The sequence below is a fragment of the Lacerta agilis genome, chromosome 17, assembly GCF_009819535.1.
Source record: "Lacerta agilis isolate rLacAgi1 chromosome 17, rLacAgi1.pri, whole genome shotgun sequence".
NCBI classification, from domain to species: domain Eukaryota; kingdom Metazoa; phylum Chordata; class Lepidosauria; order Squamata; family Lacertidae; genus Lacerta; species Lacerta agilis.
Window position 1 is genome coordinate 36,442,756 of NC_046328.1, and position 22,373 is coordinate 36,465,128.

Genomic DNA, 22,373 nt, shown 5'->3' on the forward strand with positions numbered 1-22,373 from the left:
GTCCAGTGCAAAGGGCCTTCTGACGGTTCCCTCGCTGCAAGAAGCCAAGTTACAGGGAACCAGGCAGAGGGCCTTCTCGGTGGTGGCACCCGACCTGTGGAACGCCCTCCCACCAGATGTCAAAGCGAAAAACAACTGCCAGACTTTTAGAAGACATCTGAAGGCAGCTCTGTTTAGGGAAGCTTTTAATGTTTAATATTTCCAGTTACAGGTAGGTAGCCGTGTTGGTCTGCCATAGTCAAAACAAAATTAAAATTTAAAAAATCCTTCCAGTAGCACCTTAGAGACCAACTAAGTTTGTTCTTGGTATGAGCTTTCGTGTGCATGTACACTTCTTCAGCTCATACCAAGAACAAACTTAGTTGGTCTCTAAGGTGCTACTGGAAGGATTTTTTTTTTTTAATGTTTAATAGATTGTTGTATTTTAATATTCTGTTGGAAGCTGCCCAGAGTGGCTGGGGAAACCCAGCCAGATGGGTGGGGTATAAATAAATTATTATTATTATTATTATTATTATTATTATTATTATTATTATTATTATTATCCAAACAAGCAGGCCCCGTGGCACTCGAGGAAACGGGGATGCATTTAGAGGGGGGAAACCTGTGAACAAAACGAGGGCTTCCTCCTATTCAGAGCAAACAAAAGCACAGCTACCCACAGAATAGCTTTCAAGGAACGAAACATCAAACCGCACAACGCTGACCGGGCAGGGAGAGGAAGGCAGTCTTGGCAGAGGCCCGCCGTTAATTAGCTGGCGATATTCTTGCCAAGGGGCAAACATGTCTTTTATTTTATTTTTAAAAGGGACGCTCTCCCTTTTTTTTATTTCTGGAGATCAGCTGTTCGGCATTAAACCTTCCATTCGGCCTGCGTTTGCCGAGGCTGCCAGTTCATCTGGTCTCGTTGGGACGGGTGAAAGGGGGCGGTGTTTGTGTGTGCTCTTCTCGTTCAGCATTATTTTAATTATTTGACCGGACGTCACTTAAAAAAAAAAAAAAAGCGCCCGAACAATGAAATCCCATGCTGAGGAAAGTGGTTTTCTGCGACCTGTACAATTAAGGCAGTTTTTGCACAGTTCGTTCCAAAGTGTTTTAAGACCCATCTGAATAATAATAATAATAATAATAATAATAATAATAATAATAAAGAATTGGGTTGGTATTGGAAGGGGTGGGAGTTTCAGGAGCTCCACTGAGCCCTGACACGCAACCCTCACCCACTGCTAAATGTATCCCGCCACCTCTCTAGTTTCCGTTTCCGTAGATCCAGCACATAGTTACCCAGTGGAACTCCTTCCCACAGGAGGCAGTGTCAGCCACCAATTCAGAGGGCTTTGAAAGAGGATTAGATAAATCATGAAGATGCTGAGCTACTAGATGGGTGACTGGCCTGATCCAGCAGCCTCTTCTTGGGTTATGAACTCTCTTCCTCCACTTTCCAGCCCTTTAAGCCCCTGGCCACTGCCAAAATCTTGTAGCTGGAAGTTCCACAGGTTTATTCCCTCTTACTGCGCATTCCACAATGAAGCCTTTCCCTTTTTTGCCACTCCTAAATATGCTGCAAAGAAGTTTCTCCAAGATGATCCCCAAGTTCTAGCATCCTCTAAGGGAGAGATTTTTCAAAGAGAATTTAGGAGGGTTGCGCCCCGCAAGGGCCCTACTCAGGGTAGCCCCATTGAAATTAGCAGGCATGACAAACGGAGGTCCTTTAATGTCAGCACGTCTACTCTGAGTAGAGCTTAGCCGGGCAAAAGCCTCTCTGGTTTAAGTTATGGGTCAAGAAACACGTTGCGAGTTGGAGGCAGTGAAATATCTGCTATCTGGGCTTACAGCCAGGGAGACTTTTATTGTGAAGTTTTGAAAAGGCAGGAAAAATAAGCCAGACTTGAGACTTCCTGTTTTCCATGAAGGGGGTTAAGGAGAAAGAAAAGGGGTCTCGGAAAGAGAGAGAGTATTTATCGAAGGAACCGCTTGCTTGTCAATCTTTCTTTCCGAATGCGAGGGCTGTGTTCAAAAGCACCTCCGTAATAATTTTAGCATTCCAAAGAGCATCGGGTTATTCCCATTATAAAACAAGGCAGTGCTTAGTGAGGGGAAGGAATTCAGTTCCGTCTGTGTTTAAAAGTAATTCGCGCCCCCCAAAATTCAATAACCGAACGGCAGCTGCCCTTTGAAATTCACACCCCTCTGAATTTTGCGGTGACATTCTGCCCTTCGTCTCAAAAAGACAAACAAAACGTTAAGTTTCCCGAAATAAGTGTCTGATTGGCCAGTGTGAAAACAGGATACTGAACTCAACTGACCATTGGCCTGATCCAGAAACCAGACTCTAATTAGGTCCTTAGAAGGGGAGAGTGGTTTGGATTTTTTTTTTTTATTAGTGCAGAGCCATAATAGTCAACAAAATAAATTCAGTTACAGGTAGGTAGCCGTGTTGGTCTGCCGTACTCAAAACAAAATAAAAATTAAAAAATTCCTTCCAGTAGCACCTTAGAGACCAACTAAGTTTGTTCTTGGTATGAGCTTTCGTGTGCATGCACCCTTCTTCAGATACATCTGAAGAAGACGTGGGTGGTGCTGTGGGTTAAACCACAGAGCCTAGGGCTTCCTGATCAGAAGGTCAGGGGTTCGAATCCCCACGACGGGGTGAGCTTCCTCTTCTTCTCATCTCAACAAATCTCTTGCCGGCACTTTCTTGGCCTCCATCTGGGGACAGCTGAATTTGAGCCTGGTGCCTTTGGCCCCCAGAGAAAAACTTGGCCCCCTATTGCTCCTGTCCTGGCCCCCAGTCAGCAATGCCAATTGCCAACAATCCCCTTTCTGGCACCAGTCGGATAAACACTACTCAGATAGATGCCTCTAGGAAGCACAAAGTCATGCCTGTTAATTGTCTAAACCACAGAGCCTAGGGCTTGCCAATCAGAAGGTCAGCGGTTCGAATCCCCGCGGCGAGGTGAGCTCCCGTTGCTCGGTCCCTGCTCCTGCCAACCTAGCAGTTCAAAAGCACGTCAAAGTGCAAGTAGATAAATAGGTACCACTCCAGCAGGAAGGTAAACGGCATTTCTGTGCGCTGCTCTGGTTCGCCAGAAGCGGCTTAGTCATGCTGGCCACATGACCCGGAAGCTGTACGCCGGCTCCCTCGGCCAGTAACGCGAGATGAGCGCCGCAACCCCAGAGTCGGACACGACTGGACCTAATGGTCAGGGGTCCCTTTACCTTTACCTTTAAGGTGCTACTGGAAGGATTTTTTTCTAAAATAAATTCACCCAGGGTTTTATGAATGAGCAGAGTTGGAGAACATTTGTGGCACTCCAGATGTTGTTGCTGGAGTCCAGCTCACAGCAGCCAGCATGACCAATGGTCAGGACTGGTGTTGAGATTCCAGCCACATCTGGAGGGCCACAGGTGCTTGTGGACCTTGCAGCATCTGAATAGCTTCTGGGCCTTGCTTGCTAAAATCCTCCAAATGTTCGAGGGAAGTTTTTTGTGGGGGGGGGTGTCCCAGGAAAACCGAGGAGTAAAAATTTCCATTTTTATACAGGAAGTGGTGAATTGAAGTGGAGGAGAGCGAGAAATCAGACTTTTCCAGGAGGGAGATGGTTAAATATTCTTCCTCAAACAACTGGATTTTGTTTGCAGAATGGTATGTCCAAAGAGGCTAGTCCTGATCGTTGATGCAATGAGTGGAAAGAGTCGATTAATAATAGTTAGCAATGTAATGTTCCTGTCGCAAGGTTTCAGTAGGGCAACACACACACCCCCATCCAGATTTAGGGGTGAGGATGATACACCAGGAAATAGACATACCTAATATATATATTTTACTTGCTTAAGTAGCACGGTCTGTGAACATGGTGACGTTACAGTGGGAGACCCTGTAGCTCCCTGCCCCAAAGGGCTTACAGAGTACAGTTGTACCTCGGTTCTCAAACGCCCCGGAACTCGTACGTTTTGGCTCCTGGACGATCGGAAACCGGAAGTGAGTGTTCCGGTTTTCGAACGTTCTTTTGGAAGTCGAATGTCCTTCCTGCAGCCAATCAGAAGCCGCGCTTTGGAAGTCGGACGTTCCGGAAGTCGCACGGACTTCCGGAACGGTTTCCGTTCAACTTCCGAGTTATGATTATATATCATGCAATGGTGCCAGAGCAAAGGGAAGGGAAGGGAGGCAGGGTTAGGACCAGGTTCAACTATTCTGCTATACAAGTGGTCCCTTGGTTCTGAAACAACTTGGAGCCCAAACACTACAGACCTGGAAGTAAGCGTTCCGGTTTGCGAACTTTTTTCAGAAGCCGAACGTGCTCCGTTTTGAGTCTTACGCTTCTGATTTGAGTACCACACTTCTGTTTTGAGTGTTACGTTGAGGTCTGTCTGTTTTTGCTATTTATTCTGCGTTTTTGTTTTTGCAACTGTGTAGAACCCAGTTCAGCTACTGATTGATTGATTGTGTGACCGCAGTACATTGTCTATTGCTTTCATTTTATGGATCACTGGTCTCGTTAGATAGTAAAATTTCATGTTAAATTGCTGTTTTAGGGGTTGTTTTTAAAAGTCTGGAACGGATGAATCCATTTTGCATTACTTTCTATGGGAAAGCGCGCCTCGGTTTTGGAACGCTTTGGTTTTGGAACGGACTTCCGGAACGGATTAAGTTTGAGAACCAAGGTGCCGCTGAATTGGTTTTAAAGCGGGATGCAGATTCCAGGGGGTTCTGCCGAAAAGATTGCGGAAAAGGCAAGGTTTCAAGGAGGGGGTTTGAAGTGAGTTAGAGAAGGGGCATCGCTCAGGTTTTCTGAAGGGGTATAACAGCTAGGAAAGGGCAGGTGGGCCAATCAGAGGTTTGAGAACTTAAATGGAGCCTCCGGGTCCAGGAGCAGCATAGCAGCTTTAGCAACAGCAGAGGGCTGGTGTTTCCATACCCTGTTTTTTTTGGGGGGGGGAGGCATCAGACCTGGCCTCTGCTGGAGAAGCAGGATGGTAAGCATGGCTCGATCCAGCAGAGCTCTTTTTCTGCAGCCCACAATTACTGTATTTTTCGCCCCATAAGACACACTTTTTTTCTTCTGAAAAGTAAGGGGAAATCTCTGTGCATCTTACTGGAGCGAATGGTGGTCCCTGGAGTCAAATAGCCCAGGGGCCAAAAGAGGATCATGCTTTTTAGTTTACAAAGAGAAAAGGTGGTGTTGAAAGGACCCCCGCTCAGCAGCTGATCAACAAGAGATCGGGAGAGAGATAAGAGTCCCGGCTCCCTTTCAGCCCCGCCCTCTTGCCACGCCCTCCATTGTTGAATGTGCTGCAGAGGGAGGTTGTTTGTTTCCCCAGCGACATGTGACTGGCTGATTAGATTATCTGTCTGGAAACTGTGGAAAAGGCTCCCTTTCCTTTAGAGGCTGCAGAAATGTGAGTTGAACCCCATAAAAACGGGGCTTTTCCTCTTTGCTTTTCCCCCTTTGCAAAAAAAACTGCAAAACTTTTAGCTGATCCTCAAAAAACAGGGCTTTTCCCTTTGCAAAAAAAGCTGCAAAACTTTTAGCTAATCCTCAAAAAAAAACAGGGCTTTTAGAGGAGGAAAACCAGAAAAAAAATATTTCTTGTTTCCTCCTCTAAAAATGAGGTGTGCCCTATGGAGCGAAAAATACGGTAGGTCAACGGAGGCTGTTAGCAGAAAAAGGACTGCCTGGCTGAAAATATTGTCCATTCCTCTTCCCCTGTTAACAAAGCCAAAGCGGCAGCTTTGTCCTTCAAACTCTTCTGCCCACATTGCTTACAAATGGGTCCTGACAGATTAATCAACTCGACAAATAGTTGGTTAATCTACTCATTTAAAGCACTGCCGCCTTCTCATCTTGTTTTTTTTTAAAGCCCTCTTTTTAAAAAGCTGGAGTGGCAGCTACCTATTGCCCTTGACATTCATTGGGTTTCAAAGCTGTCTTATTTCTGTCCCTCTCTCCTCCGCTCGCCCAGTGTTTTTCCTTTTTTTACAAAAAGATATTAAAAAAAAGCAAAGAAAGAAATTGAGTTTCCGCGGAGGTCCTTTTTTCCGTGCTTCGTTGTTTTCTCCACGGGAAATAGTTTGCCTTTTTTCCGCGCGCGTGGCTCTCCGACAAAATGATGGGATTTTCGCAACACCCGAAAGCTAACAAAATTCCACCCCCCACCTGCGCACCTCATACTTTGTTCTGTGGACTTGGAGGGGCGGGCGGGAATTGAGGCGCGGATAATGCGGGAGGGGGGGGCATCCATCCTTTTGTCCGTTGACCCCTGAAGAACACAGCAGATAGAAATTGCCGGCAAAGCCAGTGGGAGAGCCTGTCTGTCCGCGGGAAAAATCCGAAAGCGAGATCATCTCCGCTGCGCCGGCTGACGTACTTTGGGGCTATTAAGCTGCAAATGAACTTAGAGGACGGGAAGAGATCTCAAAAGATAAATCCAGGGAACGGGAGATGCTGTAAGGAACGTTTCAAATGATTTGTGGTACTGAGGAAGTGGGCAGAGGGATGCTTTTCTCCCTATTGTCGCCCATCACAGGGTTATCCAAGGAGGCCGAAGTTTGGGAGACTCGGGAAGGATAAAACTGTGGAACTCACCGCTGCAGGAGGCCACCAACTTGGATGCCTTTAAACTACATGAGCTCATTGAAGGCCTATCAGCCTCCACTCAATACCAGTTGCTGGGGGTCGTAAATGGGGAGAGTCACCCTCGCTTCCCATTGGGGCATCTTTTTGGCTGGACTAGATGGGCCACGGGCCTGATCCAGCAGGTTTTTTCTTAGGTTCTTACGACCTCTCTTCATCCTTTTTCCAGCCCCCTAAGCCCTCTGCCATTGCCGGATCTTGTGGCCTGGAGTTCCGCAGGTTTATTCCATCTCACTAGGCATTCCATCACCAAGCCACTCATGAGTCTGAAAAGACTCTTCAGATAACCCTCTAGGTTCTAGCATTGAAGAAGGGGGAGGTTTTTAAAGAGAGTTTAGAGGATGAAGGTCTGCATTATGCGAGGGTAAGGTAAAGGGACCCCTGACCGTTAGGTCCAGTCGCTGACGACTCTGGGGTTGCGGCGCTCATCTCGCTTTACTGGCCGAGGGAGCCGACGTACAGCTTCCGGGTCATGTGGCCAGCATGACTAAGCCGCTTCTGGCGAACCAGAGCAGCACACGGAAACACCATTTACCTTCCCACCAGAGCGGTACCTATTTATTTACTTGCACTTTGATGTGCTTTTGAACTGCTAGGTTGGCAGACCTTCTGATTGGCAAGCCCTAGGTTCTGTGATTTAGACAATTAACAGGCATGACTTTGTGCTTCCTAGAGGCATCTATCTGAGTAGTGTTTATCCGACTGGTGCCAGAAAGGCGATTGTTGGCAATTGGCAGTGCTGACTGGGGGCCAGGACAGGGGCAATAGGGGGCCAAGTGCTTCTCTGGGGGCCAAAAGCACCAGGTTCAAATTCGGCCGTCCCCAGATGGAGGCCAAGAAAGTGCCGGCAAGAGATTTGAGCGGAAGAGGCGGGATCTGTTAGGATAATACGGACTCTCCGTACCCATCGTGCGATGCTTCTGGCTGGTGAACGTGAACCCCTGAGGCACGTGGCCTGGTTATGTGTGGCAGCCGGTCTGACGTGGGTTAGTGTTTTCTCTCAGCTCCTCGCACCCTCCTCTAACAGCCTGGCAGCTTCCCCGCGGAATGGGTGCCCTTTTCCGCACGTGTCTCACGACCCTCGTGTTAACACACTTGTGCACGTTTGCTGCGGGTAACCGGGGGGGCGGGGGGGGGAGAGGAAAAAAGCGAGGCCAAGAGACTGCGCTTCTCCTGAACAGATTTTCCCAGTTACTAACCGCATGGTTTATCACACCCTCGAGAGGACAGTCTGTCCTGTTCCGAAAAAATATTTCACCCCATTCTCCCCATCCCAGGTTGTGCATCCTACAAAAAAAATGAATTTTGCTGGGGGGCGGGACGTGCTGTTGTGTCTGGAACTGCCTTGGTCCAGAGGTTTCCGTGGCCTTTGGATGATCACAAAAAAATCCCCCAACTCTTCGGCTCACACGAGGAGCAGAGAAAACCAGGTGCCAGGTTGATGGGCTCATTTTGGAGCCAGCCACCCCCCTCCCCCCCCCCCTGGCAGCCAATAAGTCTGGTTCAAGTGAATGGCGGGCTTAGTTCTCTTTGTGTGTGCTGGGGTCTTCCTGGCCACCATCAAGACTTCTGAAAAAGGGGCACAGGAGGGGAGGGGAGGGGAGAGGAGGGGACCCCATTCCCGCGCCCCCCCCCCCAAGCTGACCACTTTTAACTATTATTGGGCCCCGAAGCTTCATAGTTTCTCCTCCTCCTCCTCCTCTCTGTGTGTCCCAAATACCTTCCCTCTTTGAAGAGCCGTACCCTTTAAGAGCATAAATACCCGCAGGTAAGGGAAGGTTGTTTGTCGAGGCAAGTAGGTCTCCGGCCCCTAGGAGCCTCCGTTCTGAAACGGACCCCCAGTTTCGACAGGTCGTGGCCAGGCCTGCGCGGGTGAAATTGACCCACACACGAGATGTTAGAGAGGGGAGGGGAGGAGAAGGGGCAGGGAGGCTAAACAGGGAAGAAATATGCTTTCGGTTCAGGTCCACCAGGGCGGTGAGGGTGTCTTGTCGGAAGCAACAGCCCCTTAGGCAGCTGAATCCCACCCCTCTAAAAGCGGTGAGGTCAAAGCCACGCGGACCTCTGTCGCTGAATACAGTCTTCTGGGTAACACTGAGCTCCTCGTCCCGTGCGACGCAGAACTCTGTGAAACCTGGGTGCTTACACAGTTTGGTGTCTGCAGAGTTTGAGCCAGTTTGAAGGCGCCCGTTTCTGCTCTCCTGGGAAGGAGAGAAACTGTCAGGCGCAATTCCGGGTGGAACTGACCCTCTCAAGGAGGAAAAGGCAGCAGCCATCATTTCCCATCTTCCCCTAGTATTTTCCTCTTTTTTATGGATTTTTGCTTTTTAGGCCTTCCTTTGTCCCTTCCCCCCTGCTGCCATCTGTTTTTTCTTTTATTCCTTCCCCCACTTTTCGCCTTCTCCCCCACCACCACCAAAAAAACAACAAACCCAGTCTTATTCTTTTTCCACATTTTTAACAGCGAAACGGTCAGCGCCTTGATGGCTTTTCCTGATCATCCAGGTCTAGGAGGAGCAAACTCATACCAGAGCCATTTGGCCGAGTCTTTGCCTCTGGTTCTGGATTAATTTAAAGCATGTGGATTCTTTCCACACACACACACACCTCTAACTTATCCTGCTAAAAAAAAAAACTTCAAAAAAGCCACAATTTTCTCCTAACACTCCATTAATGTTCTAGGCTCCCACTGGACCAGAGCGTTGAAGCCATCGCTAGTCCTGCTTAAGAGTAGAGCCCTTGACGTGAATTGACATTGCTACCTTTCGTAGTATTGCTTTCAATAGGTTCTACTCTGAGTAAAACTTATGTTGGAGACAAACTATTGTTTCTGAACCTGTTGACAGTGCCAGGTATCAATCTAAATATTTATTATTATTATTATTATTATTATTATTATTATTATTATTATTATTTAGCTTGGAAGTCACCCTAATAATTAAACGGTGTATAAATGTACTTTATTAGTGGTAATATCATCATCATCATCATCATTAATAATCATATATTACCATTTAATTGTCAAGGTGACTCCCAAGCCGTTTGCAAGCGGAAAATCACTTGCGAAAAAGAATATCAGAGCACGCATTTAAAACACACGATCAAACCGTCGCGTCGAAACATGGAAATAAGCATCTGCTATTTTTTAAAAAATGCGCCATGAAACCCATTAAAGTAGCAGAACAGTTAAAAGGGAATTCTAGGGAAATCGAAGGCCGAATCATGAAAAGCCTCTGAGCATGTGCAGAATGCCCACCTCTCGTTCTCCTGAGCTTCCCATCACACACATGCCCCGAATCTGGTGGGCGGGGCCAGAGAGGCCGTTCACCCTGTTGCATAGTAGGATCCGCCCACGAAAAAGTCACGATATTTACACAGAGGTGGTCGTATTTCAAGGTCTCCTTCCAGGCAGGCGAAAGCACTCAAGGATGGAAGAGTTCCGAGGGCCAGATTGGAGAGGTATGCAGGGCCGCTTGTGAGCAATGGCCCGAGGTCCCCTCCTCCCATATTAAATGGTGGCATATTTTCTGCCTTTCGAAAGCCTTTGCCCTCAACGATCGTTATTTGCACAGGGGAAGGCAGAATCGGGTTCACGTACTGAAATTAATTAAATTGGGGCGTTCAGACTTTTAAAAGCCGAAAGTGAAAGCATCAAAGATAATTAACCGAGCGAACGGGGAGAAGGGGGTAGATAGCAGGAATCCAGTAAAATAAATGAACTTCATCACTAAAATACATATAATGTTCTGCCTTTTCCATCCTGGCAAAATTGCAATAGAGACATAGCAGTAAAGATCTTTTTCTGTAAAAAAAGAAAAAGAAAGCAGCAGCAAGATTAAAAATAATTGAGATTAATATTGTATTATAAAACTTTTCCCGTGCCCTGGGTAAGTGAGACACAATCTTCCATAGCATAAAGATTTTTATTATTATTATTATTATTATTAAAAAGCAATATATATATATTATTCTGGTCCATTAAAAGTGCGGTATAAATGGAAATTTTACATTAGCGCCTTTTAAAGCCATTTTAAATGATCCATTTTCTTTTAATTGTACCGTTTGAGCTCATTAAAAGGGCTCGTTAAAGGGTATCTTAAAATAATAATGTTTAAAAACACGTAGGGCATTTTTAATCTGCATAAGGCTTTGCGACTGTGCTTCCAGGGCCAAGGCCTCTGTGAACCTTTGGGCGCTTCTTGGCATACAGAAAGCCTGGGAGCCCTGAGTCAGAGCTGCTGGTCCACCTAATATTGTCTACACTGACTGGCAGCAGCTCTCCAGGGTTTCAAGCAGGCAGTCTGTCCCCAGACCCACCGGGAGATCTCGGGGCCTGAACCCAGGACCTTCTGCACAAAAGGAAGGCGCTCTTGATTAACGCAGCCATTGGGAGCCTGGCGCCCTCCAATTGTTGCCAAACTATAACTCCCAACTTCTCTGGCTATTGATCGGGCTGGTTGCTGGGGGGATTGGACCACATATTGGTGTGGGGTGGACAATGCAACATCGGCAACCGGAAATAGACTGAAATCCCTCCAACCTGGTCCAGCCCCCCACTTCCCAGGGGTCAGCCCCGTGGAGCTCGGCAGGACTGACTTCCAAGTAGACCTGCAGAGGGCCGCATTGTGAATCGTACCGGCTCTTTCCACGGACACACAGGGGGGAGGAGGAGAAGCCTTGAAGCTTTGTGGCGGCTGGGTATAGAGGGGCGCCGCCTCCCCACACCTGCAAAATCCACCCGGCTGAACCACAAAACGCCATTTCCATTTTCCATCGGCCATCTCCACCTTCTCCATCCCACCTCATTGCCGTTCTGTCTCTCCATGGAGGAGAAATAGCAGTGGCACCCACACCGTGCATTTTAAGCGCATTTAACACACCTGGCTTCTCCCAAAGAATCCTGGGAAACCTAGTTTGTTCAGGGTGCTGGGAATTGTAGTGCTGTGGGGGTAAACTACAGTTCCCAGAATTCTTGGGGGGGGGGTGTCATGTGCCTTCAGTGTATGGTGTGGATGTGACCTCTGTGGGTTTTGGTGTATAGAGAGAGAGAAAATCCAAGACAGATTGAGATATTTGGCTAGTCGTACCCCTCACGGCAATCTTCCTAGCTGTGATGTTCTGCTAATCTTTACAGCAAAACCTTCCTCTCATTGGGCTGATCTCCAAATTTCTCATATGAGATCCTTCCACGTTGAGGGTCTGTTTCTTTTCTTTTTTTTCATGTCTGCTTGAGGTGAAATTTTGGTAGTAACTCTATTTTTAAAAAATTGGCTGCAGCTGCTGGAAAGTAGGAAAGACTTTGGAATAAGTCCACAATTTCTGCCCCTTCCTTGAAATTCTTCCCAGTCTTCCGAAGGACCTGAGCGGTGGGCTGTACGCAACGCAAGCCCTACTCAGCGTAGACCCATAGAAGTTAATGAACAGGACTGTGAGATAGAGCACAAGATTCTTAATCTCAGGGCCGTGGGTTCGAGTCCCATGTTGGACAAACGTTTCCTGCATTGCAGGGGATTAACCCTCGTGGTGCCTTCCAGCTCTACATTTCTACTTTTAGGCTTAGTCATTCCAGTGGGTCTCCTCTGAGTAAGACTTGCATTGGCCACAACCCAGTATAATAATAATGGGGCACTATTGCTTTCCCCCTCGCCAGATGTTGTTGAACTATAACTCCCTAGGTCTTTATGCATGCTGGGGCTGATGGGAGTTGTAGTTGGGCCACATCGAATCATAAAATTGGGCAGCTGGAAGGGGCTCCGATGGTCATCTAGCCCCACCCCCAGCGATCACGTCTCAATAATCCCTGGCAGGTCAGGTGGCTGTCCCAACCTCCAACCTGGAGGGCCGGAGATGCCCTCACACCTGCCAGGTAAGGTGAGGCGGCCACGTTGGCATCCAGCCCCCTAACTCTCCGTTTCTCTGGCTCCAGGCGTGCGTCAGGAGTCTGGCGGTCGCGAGGACGCCCCGACGGTCCACTTCACCTTCCTGATCGGCTGCATCTTCGTGGCCTTCGTCTTGGGGGCCTTCCTCTCGGGCCTGCTGGTCTCCTGCTACTGCAGCCACAGCTTCCAGAAGGCCAAGAGGGCCGGAAAGGACCCCGAGGGCGGCCTCCAGCGCCCGCTGTCGCTGCGGAGCCTGGCCAAGATGAACGGGCTGCTGGAGGCGCAGGCCAAAGACGCCTTGGCGGAAGGCCCGGCCACCAAGCTGTACACCACCCTGCTCCCCAGCGAGAAGGAGCCGCCCGGCACCTCCGTCGCGGCCAAGGCGGGCGTCAAGGACCACCACCCGGAGCTGTCCGGCCTGCCCACCCCGGAATCCACGCCAGAGCTGCCCGTCAAGAACATGAAGGCCATTCGCAACCAGTGGGAGAAGAACCAGAATTTCAACAACGCCAAGGAGTCGCAAGGCAAAGTGCCCTTGTTCCACACCCCTGTCTCCAACGCCCACCCTTTCCCCTTCGCCAGCGCCGTGGCGGGGCCTGGGCACCTCCGCGGCTACGAGGCCCCCCTGGCGGGCTACCTGGACGAGAAGAAGATCCCGAACCCGGAACGGGTCCTGGTGCGGCACTCCCAGTGCTACCTGCCCAAAGGGGTGGAGGTAGCGGCCCTCGAGGAGCTCCTCAAACACCTCCACGAGGCCGAGGGCTCCTCGGCGAAGGGCCTGGCCGGCCCCCGCTTCGCCCCCGCGGCCGTGTCCTTCGCCAACCGGGTGCAGCCCCAGATCCCCGACGTGGAGAGCGCCCCGTACTACAGCTCCTCCACGCTGCCCAGGGACAGCCTGCCGCGGAGGCTGGACGTGCCTCCGGACCCGCCCGGGGCCACCGAGAAAGCGGGCGCCCGGCCGCACAGACACTCGCTCTGCGCAGCCCCCAAACTGGTGAACGTTGGCGGGGGCGTGCTGTCGCGCCACCACAGCCTGGGCCAGGCGGGCCGGCCGCCCTCGTCTCTCCTGACCCGCATGCACTCCACGGGGACCTCGGTGCCCCACGAGGGAGCCCACCCTGCCATCTTCCTCTCCCGGCAGCACAGCTACGGCGACCAGGTCCCTCTGGCCACCCATGGGGGTATCAAGCGCTCGGTCTCCCTGGTCAAGCCAGGAGGGGGCGCCCAGGGCCTCTTCATGCCATCGTCGCCCCCGGCCCAGTCCTCCAGGCAATTCAGTTACTGAACCTCCAGGGTTTGTTTTTTGGTCGCCCGGAGCTGTGCCGGGGGGGCAAGCGAGGCCTAAAGTGGGGGGCCCCCGCCGTAGCCGTTTCAAGATGGAAGGCAAGCGGAGAGACCCGCTTCTCCCAACCTGCCTACAACTGGACTACAACTCCCAGCGTGCCTTGCAGCGGTTCGCCGGGGGGGGGAGGCGTTTGCATACGGGAAATGGTGGGAGGGGAAGCGCTGGGTTTTCCTCTCTCGCCATTGGCTGCCTCCTGCTGCGGGCGGCTCCTTTGACCTATCCGGTCCTCCCCGTGACCACTGAGCCAAGTTGCCAAAGTAAGCAGATTCCGCTCCTTTTCCCTGTCTCACTCTGCCTTCGAAGGCATTCAAACAGGTGGCTTTGAGGGGCAAAGGCCGTGCCGGAATCCCGGGCACCCGCAGTTTATGCACCAATAGAGTTTACCGCCGTTCTTTTCGCCTCGCCTTCGTGCAATTCTGCTTCCGAAAATTCGGGCAGGCTCGTTTAGGGCGCAGGAAGTAGGTGGCCGAGATGGATTTCATAAAGGGAGAAGGAAAGTAGCAAAATTGGTTGTTGTAGGAGAAGTCCAGGCGACTTGTCTGTCCAGATCCCCCTGTTTGAGGACTTGAGGACTAGAAGCTTGCTAAAGCAGAACACAAACTGAGCTTTCTAGAATGTTGTTTTTCTGCACCCTCTGGGCAAAAATCACGGTAGGCTCACAACTTTGGCCAATTTAGGCTTAGCTATTTTCACCTTGAATTGGCTTCCGATTTTCGTTTGAGGTTCACCATATTCTCAGAGCAGGCTGGGAAGCCACAATGGCCCAGGCCTTGCTAGCTTTGGGGCTGGGTACTCTATATACACACAGGACGGTTGCTTTTGGAAATGAGACTCTGATGTGACCAAGGCCGCCTCCGGCACAAAATCTGCCTTTGGAGCCATTTTATCGGCACCCTTCCTCCTTGGGTCTAGAATGTAGCATGTTGGGCGCCCCCCACCGAGGGAAGAGCTTGTCCCCCAAACCAAAATTGTAGCACTTTTTCTTTCTTCGAGACCAGAACGTGGCGTCCGTTTATTTTTTATTCCTTTGGTGCGGCCATCCTGGGAATGTGAACTAGCAGACTCTGAAAGGTGGGAACATACAGTTTCCAGAACTATTCCCATGTTTTTGGGCTTGGCTGTTGGAACGAAGGTGGAGCCAGGACAGGGACAAGCTTGTGGCTCACTCTTGAACGGTTGCTGCCGGTCCTCTGGATGCCACTTCGAGTTACTTCTTCGGCAAGAATATTCTGGACCGTTGCGGATCCCACCTCCTTCTGGAGAGGAGAATGTAGCATTTGAGATCCCCTTAAACCTCGTCTCTTTCCTTCACCGACTTTTCACCACCACCTTCCCGACACTGGAGTTAAGATTGTCCGTTTATTCCCTTGGCTCTTAACCACTCCTTTTTATTCCTTTGGTTTTTAGTTTCCACCGGCTTTGCAAGCCAGTTCACACAAGTTGCTAGTCCTCAAAACCTCCGGCGGCCTCGTTTCCAAGGAATTTGCCCCACGTATAAGAACATGCACGAGGTGATGACCAGCAGGCAAAACACAGGAAGGACAGGCTAGCTCCCCAGTTTACAAAAGTTCGGCTTGGTCACCTGGGAGCATTTCTGACTCGCCAGAGGCGATCAGGGAAAGCCTGGCTAAAGCCCCATTTCCCTTATTGATTAGACGCAACCATATTAAAAAATATATATAATTGGGGGGGTACTCTTTTTAAAAATATAGACCCCGGTTTGAATCTCTCCAGATGTTTACATCAGTCCCTAAAACTGCTGGCTGCATCATTCATGGGTTTGATAGCAAGTCAAGAAGGCGGAGCGAGGAGAAATCTCTCCCTTGGAAGGGATTCAGCAGCCATCGTCTGCTTCCGCAGCCTTGAAAGGGACAGTTGATCCTGCCACGAATGCAAACCATGCGGGTGTCAGGCGAGGTCAAAAACCTCCGTTCCAATTTTTTTAAAAAAAGAAAGAAAGAAAAAAACGCAAGCATGAAGGGTGGGGGTTTTTTTCTGGCACACTCCTCTCGGAAGGTCTTTTAAAAAGCATTGTACATAGGTATACATAGATGTGTATATTTCCTTGTTTAACTTCATATATGAAAAGAATAGAAAACAATAAATTAATCCTACTGTGTAGGAACACCAATCCAGAGGCCCTGTCCGACAGAGCTGAGGAGCTGTACATTTGGTATCCAGAGTTATCTGTCCCAAGTCGATGCTTGAAATATATGTATAATCTCTTTGTGTCTTGGAGAACCGTTTCTTTTCGTTATTTACATCTCCTCGGGGGATTTGGAAACGGGGACGCCTGTAGAGACCCTGTTTTGTGAGTTTTCTCCAGAGTTGCCGGTTTGGTGGTGGGGAACCTCCAGCTTCTGAAAGACTCCCGGCTCCCGTCATCAGCCCTAACCATTGGTCATGCTGACCACAGGGCATGAGGAAATGACAATGGAGCCTAGCAGCACCTTGAGCGGGGTGGGGACAGATGCTCCCAGTCTCTGGTACATAAAACTGCACCCTTAATATACATGCCCCTCCGGCTGGAATTGCACAGAGATCTATAAAGCAGAGGTTGCCAGTGTGGTGGGCTCTCAACTCTCCTTGTTTATTTTATTCCGTAAGAAGAGTTTTTTTTTCAATTTATTTAACCCTACAAAGCTTACATCCCAATATATTTACTCCAGAACAATGTTTTTTATGTGTTCTTTGACACAATCCCACTTTTGCTAATTTTTGGTCCGACTGTCCCCTTAAGAATGCTGTAAATCTTGCCCAATTTGTATATTCGCAAAGTTTAATTTGCCGTTCTTTTATTGATGGGATTCCCACCCCCCTTTCCAGTTTTTTGCTATGAGCATCCTGGCAGCTGTTGTCGCATAGAGGAATACTTTCCTTTGATTGCCTGGGATATCGTTTGTAATTATACCCAAAACATCTTTTTTGATTTCTTCATCTATTTCATTCCAGAATTGTTTAATAGGTCGGCATTCCCACCACAAGGGACCCAGGTGGCGCTGTGGGTTAAACCACTGTGCCTAGGGCTTGCTGATCAGAAGGTCGGCGGTTCGAATCCCCACGACGGGGTGAGCTTCCGTTGCTCGGTCCCAGCTCCTGCCCACCTAGCAGTTCGAAAGCATGTCAAAGTGCAAGTAGATAAATAGGTACTGCTCCGGCAGGAAGGTAAACAGCGTTTCCGTGCGCTGCTCTGGTTCGTCAGGAGCGGCTTTGTCATGCTGGCCACATGACCTGGAAGCTGTCTGCAGACAAACGCCGGCTCCCTCGGCCTATAGAGCGAGATGAGCGCCGCAACCCCAGAGTCGGACACGACTGGACCTGATGGTCAGGGGTCCCTTTACCTTTATTCCCACCACATGTGAAACTCTCCCCTCCCCTGGTTCCCAGCGACTTGGATTCAGAAGCATCACTGCTTACGTCCATCGTGACCAGTAGCCATCGGTAGCCGTATTATCCTCCGTGAATTGTCTGATCCTCTTTTAGAGACGTTTACTCCATCACTCGCAGGCCTCCAGCGAATCTGAAGGTTGGAAGGATCTCTTTCTCCAGCGCTTAGTTAAACAATGGCACTTGCTTCCACAGGAGAGAGTGGTGGCCACCAGCTTGGAGGGTTTTTAAAGAGGATCAGACAAATCGGGCCATTGGCATGATCCTGCAAGACTCTTTTTTAATGGAACCTGCAGGACCAGAGGCAGTCTATCGAGATCAGGGGTAGGCAACCTAAGGCCCGGGGGCTGGATGCAGCCCAGTCGCCTTCTCAATCCGGCCCGCGGACGGTCTGGGAATCAGCATGTTTTTACATGAGTAGAATGTATGCTTTTATTTAAAATGCATTTCTGGGTTATTTGTGGGGGCATAGGAATGAATTCATTATTATTATTTTCAAAATACAGTCTGGTCTAGATTCCTAGCTCTTTGGGGTTACTTTGCCACTGGGACAACAGCATACCCTGCAAGTGTCCCGTTTTAAGCAGGACACTCCCAGATTGACAAAAGCCACGCTGGCTCCTGATCCCAATCCAGGATGTCCTGTTTTTTTTTTGGGTTCCGCACAGTGGCACGAGTTGGTCAGCTTGCACCAGAGCGTGGGACCAAAAATACGGAAGACCCCTATGCACGCTCTTTCCTCTGTCCCCGACAACACTTCTGGAAGCGCTTGCAATAGTGGGCTACGCAAGGCCCAAAGCTTCTCCTAAGGCTGTGAAAGAGGAGTCCACGGAGGAAGTAGGGAGGGGGCAAGCAATGGGGTCGGTGGGGTGCCCCAAAATGTTGGAGGGTATGCTGGACTAGATGGGGAGGGGCCTCTCCTTACGTTCTTATTGTCTCATTTCTGAAACCGCACCCAGGCAGGTCAGACTAATAATAATGCAAAATAGAAAATTCTTTTCAGTAGCACCTTAGAGACCAAGTGTGTTTGTTCTTGGTATGAGCTTTCGTGTGCATGCACACTTCTTCAGATACACACTGAAGAAGTGTGCATGCACACGAAAGCTCATACCAAGAACAAACACAGTTGGTCTCTAAGGTGCTACTGAAAAGAATTTTCTGTTTTGTTTCGACTACGGCAGACCAACACGGCTACCCACCTGTAATAATAATGCAATTAGCAGAGGCAATGCAAGGTGCCTGTTTCGGAACCGTGGTCCTTTTTGCAAAATTCGGGCCGGATTCTGCTGGGGAATATACGCTCTCCTTGCGAGTTTCAACTCTCCCCGAACATCTGGTGGATTGCTCTGACCTCCACCACACCGCCGCCGTTTGATCGGGCCGCCTGCTAGACGTCTGGGTGAGATTTTCTCTCTCCTTTCCTCCCTCTCGACTTGCGTTGACTGCAAGAAGAATTGATGGCTGTGAGCCGGAGACTCCATGGGGTTTTATTGGGGGGGGGCGGGCGGCTGCTGTTCCTTCCTGTTTCCCACTGACAGATGGCTCCCCCCTCCTCTCTCTGTCTCTCTCTCTCCCCGCACCGTCCCAGGTGGCTGGTGGGTAAGGAAGGACCCCCAACCCACCAAGGAAACACCTGATCTCCCGGCCATTGATGAACTCATTGTTTGAATTAGTTAAGGGGGGGGCTGTGTTATTTTTGCAGGTGGAGGAGGTTCAGAACGCAGCAGGCTTGGAAAACGAGCCCGTCCGAAAATCAGACAAGATTTATTAGAACGCAATAAAATTTGTTTATAATTTGACCGTAACAGATTTATTACAGTTTATCACCCATGGCCATGCTTCACGAAAGCTGATGGCATAGTAAATCTCTTTAAGGTGCCACAAAGTCCCTTTGCGGGTTTTTTTTTTATAAAAAAATAATTATTATTATTTCCTGTGTATAATTCTTGCATTTCTACCCACCCCCCTTCCAGGGGTGTGGGTGGTTCTGCCCCTCCTCAATTAATCCCTACGACAACCCTATGAGGTAGATAGGCATGTGGCCCAAGGTCACATCCGGTGAGCTTCTTGACTGTGTGTTAAGATTCGAACCCGGGTCTCCCAGGGCGGCTTCTGAGGCACCACCAAGGGCGGCCCCATGTAAATGCCAATGCAGTAGTCTAGGCTGACCCTGTGATGGCCTGGGAGTCAGACTCTGATGCTGAACCTGAGGGATCCCAGCCTGCACAGGATTCCCCGCCTCCAGAACCAGCTGAGCCAGGGCCAGGGCTTGAGCCTGAAGGATCCCCACCTGTGCTGCATCCCCAGGTGCAGGCATCAGCAGAGTCTGCTCTGGCTCCTGATGGGAGGGAGGACCCATTGCCTGCAGGTGCTCCACTCCCAGCCTCTTCAGAGGAAGCAGAGGCAGCCCCTGGGTCCTGTAACCCACCAGCCTCTCCTGAGCTACAGAGGCTCAGGGCAGAGAGGCGAAGGGAGTTAAGTGTATGCAGGAGGAGTGCTCGCCTCCAGGCCCGGAGGAGGGGCGAGTCTCCGGAGGATCGGGACCGCCCTAAGCATAGGGCCAGATAAAAGCCAGCCAGACCCAGCCCAAGTTGCGTGAGCAACTTAGTTGCAAGCGTGTGCTCAACCTGCAACCTTGTGCCTGAACCTGCCTTGGACCTTGACCTGCTCCCTGCCTCGCTCCCCGCCGGACTGACCTCCTTTGGACCCCTAGACCCAGGACTGGACTTGGACCTCGCTTCATGGACAAACCCTTGGGGCCAGCACAGACCCTCTCCTTTACTCCACCAGCTTGCCTCTCTGGCTGCCGATTGAGCAGGAGGAAGGCAGAGAGGTTTGAGAAGGGGGGAAAGGATATTCCTGGTTTAAGGTTTTTCACACACAAAAAATGGCAGGGTGGGCAATGGCAGGTCACGCAACACAATCCCGTCCCCTCGTGGCTGGCAGCGCAACTACTTTTAAATGAGGGCTAGCGTGGTGTAGCGGTTGTTATCGAGAGTGCCGGACTAGGACCTGGGAGGGACCCGGGTTCGAATCCTGACACTCGGCCAACCGAGTTCATAGCCTGACCTACCTCGCAGGGTTGTAGCGAGGGTTAAACGAGAGGGAGAGCCACGCGGACCACCTTGGGAGGGGGGGAAGGGATGAATATAAATGCAATTTATAAAATAAACTGTTGGGGTCTCAGTGCTCACCCCCCCCCAAAAAAAAAAACTGAGAGGGGGGCTTTAATCCAGACTCCCACCACTCTCTCTTAATGCCATCCTGACGCCGATGTTGACGCCGATGTTTGCAAAATTGCTTTTTTCCCCTCCAGCGAGAGTTCTGGGTGATCTGCCAATCCCATTACAAGATGATACATGGCACTTAGCTGGGATGATCCTCTAGAGATCTTTCCTTTGGAAATAACTTTTAAGGAGCAACAACACCTTTAAAAATCATATATATATGGCCTAGGCAAGCGACTGTGTTCGTGTGTGTGTGTGTACACGTAATAAAGAAGACGGGATGTGTAATTCTCCTCGGCTGTTAGGAGGATTTAGCAGAAAATTACCCAGCAGAGATTTTCTCTGCTCGGTGATTACGTTGCAGCGGGGGCTGCGAAGCGTTCCGTCTCTGCCACACACACCCCCCCCCCCCCGACAATTCAATCTCCCACCGTTCCGCAGCAAGTAGATTTTTCAATTAATTTCCTAAGGCAGGGCGGAAAGCGATGGGTGCCCACTGCCGACCACCTCTCCTCCTCCTCCTCCTCCTCTCATCGTTTCCTTTGTTTATTTACTCTGATGGCCTCATTCTCTCCGAAGGAACGGGCAGATTCAGCCGCTCTGCAAACTCGGGCGGATAACGGCCGTGCCTGTTAATATTAAATACCCAATATCGCTGTTATCAAAGATAAAAGAAACCAATCTCAATGAAAACACAAACCCCCAAGGAGGGAAAACCTTTGCATGCTTTCTTCCACACTTTAATAAAATTTATCGAAATAGCCTTGTGTGCCGAATCAGGCCAAAGACCTCTCGAATCCAGCATCCTCGCAGCTCACTCAGCGGCCCCGCAGGTGCCCCGGTGCGTTAACACTAGAACTCGGGACATCGGGCGAAGCTGAACGCTGGAAGAGTCAGGGCAGATCGAAGAAAGGACTCTGTGACGCATTGCATAGTTAACCTGCGGAACTCCCTGCCACAGGAAGTAGCAAGGACCACCGACTTGGATGGCTCTAAAAGAGGATTGGACGAATCGGACTCTCCTTCCTTGGAGGTTTTTAAGCAGAGGTTGGGAGGCCATCTCTCATGGATGCTTTGGTTGAGATTCCTGCCTTGCAGGGGGTTGGACTAGATGACCCTCGGGGGTCCCTTCCAACTCCGCAATTCTATGAATTCCAGGTGGAAGGGAGGGCTGTCGATGAATACTAGCTGCCATGCTCCTCCTCCGATACTGGAGGCGATACTTAGCCATCAGGACTAGTAGCCGTTCATCCTGAACAATGAGGACTGGATTCTTGCTTTGCTTTTAGCGGCGGGGCCACTGCATTGCTTTGCTTGCAGAAGCCCCCAGGTTTTGATCTCCAGCTAAGGTGGTTGCGAGAGCCCTGCCTGAAAACCCCAGAGAGCTGCTGCCAGTCAGTGTAGGCAATACTGAGCGAGATAAACCCATAGCCCGGCTTGGTATACGGCAAGAGGTTCTGCTCTTATCTAAATCGGCTCTTTTCTCTAGAACCATGAGGACTAGAATCTGAGCTTTAAGGAAGTGGCTGTAGCTCATTGGTACTGCACCTGGTTTCTACGCAGGTCCGGTCCCTGAAGGTATCTCCAGGCAGGGCTGGGGGTGTCCCCCACCCGAAACCCTGCAGAGCCTCTGCCTCTCAATGTATACAGGCAAGACAGAGCCAAGGAGGACCCATCGACGAGAGGGCTATTCGGGATTGGTAGCCATATGTCATGGACTGGTCAGACTCGGGAATGGTGGGAGGAACCAGCTGGGGGAACCCCCCAAGGGAAGAAGGCTCAGAGCCCGGGAATTGGTGGTGGGATGACCATGGGTGGTCAGAGGGAGAAGACTGGGAGGAGGTGGTGTGGGAAGCTGAAAAGGCAACAGGGCTTATTTGTTTGTTTATTGAATTTATAT

General features: G+C 50.1%; 1 protein-coding gene across 1 annotated transcript in view; it reads left to right on the forward strand.

The window, feature by feature from the left end:
* The window catches only part of SEMA6C (semaphorin 6C), a 112,242-nt gene extending 98,598 nt beyond the window's left edge, over positions 1-13,644 (forward strand). Inside the window, 2 exon segments of the mRNA XM_033174609.1 lie at positions 12,562-13,265; positions 13,267-13,644. Coding sequence (XP_033030500.1) covers positions 12,562-13,265; positions 13,267-13,512 — 950 coding nt within the window. The 3' untranslated portion in view covers positions 13,513-13,644.
* The last annotated feature ends 8,729 nt before the right edge of the window (positions 13,645-22,373 follow it).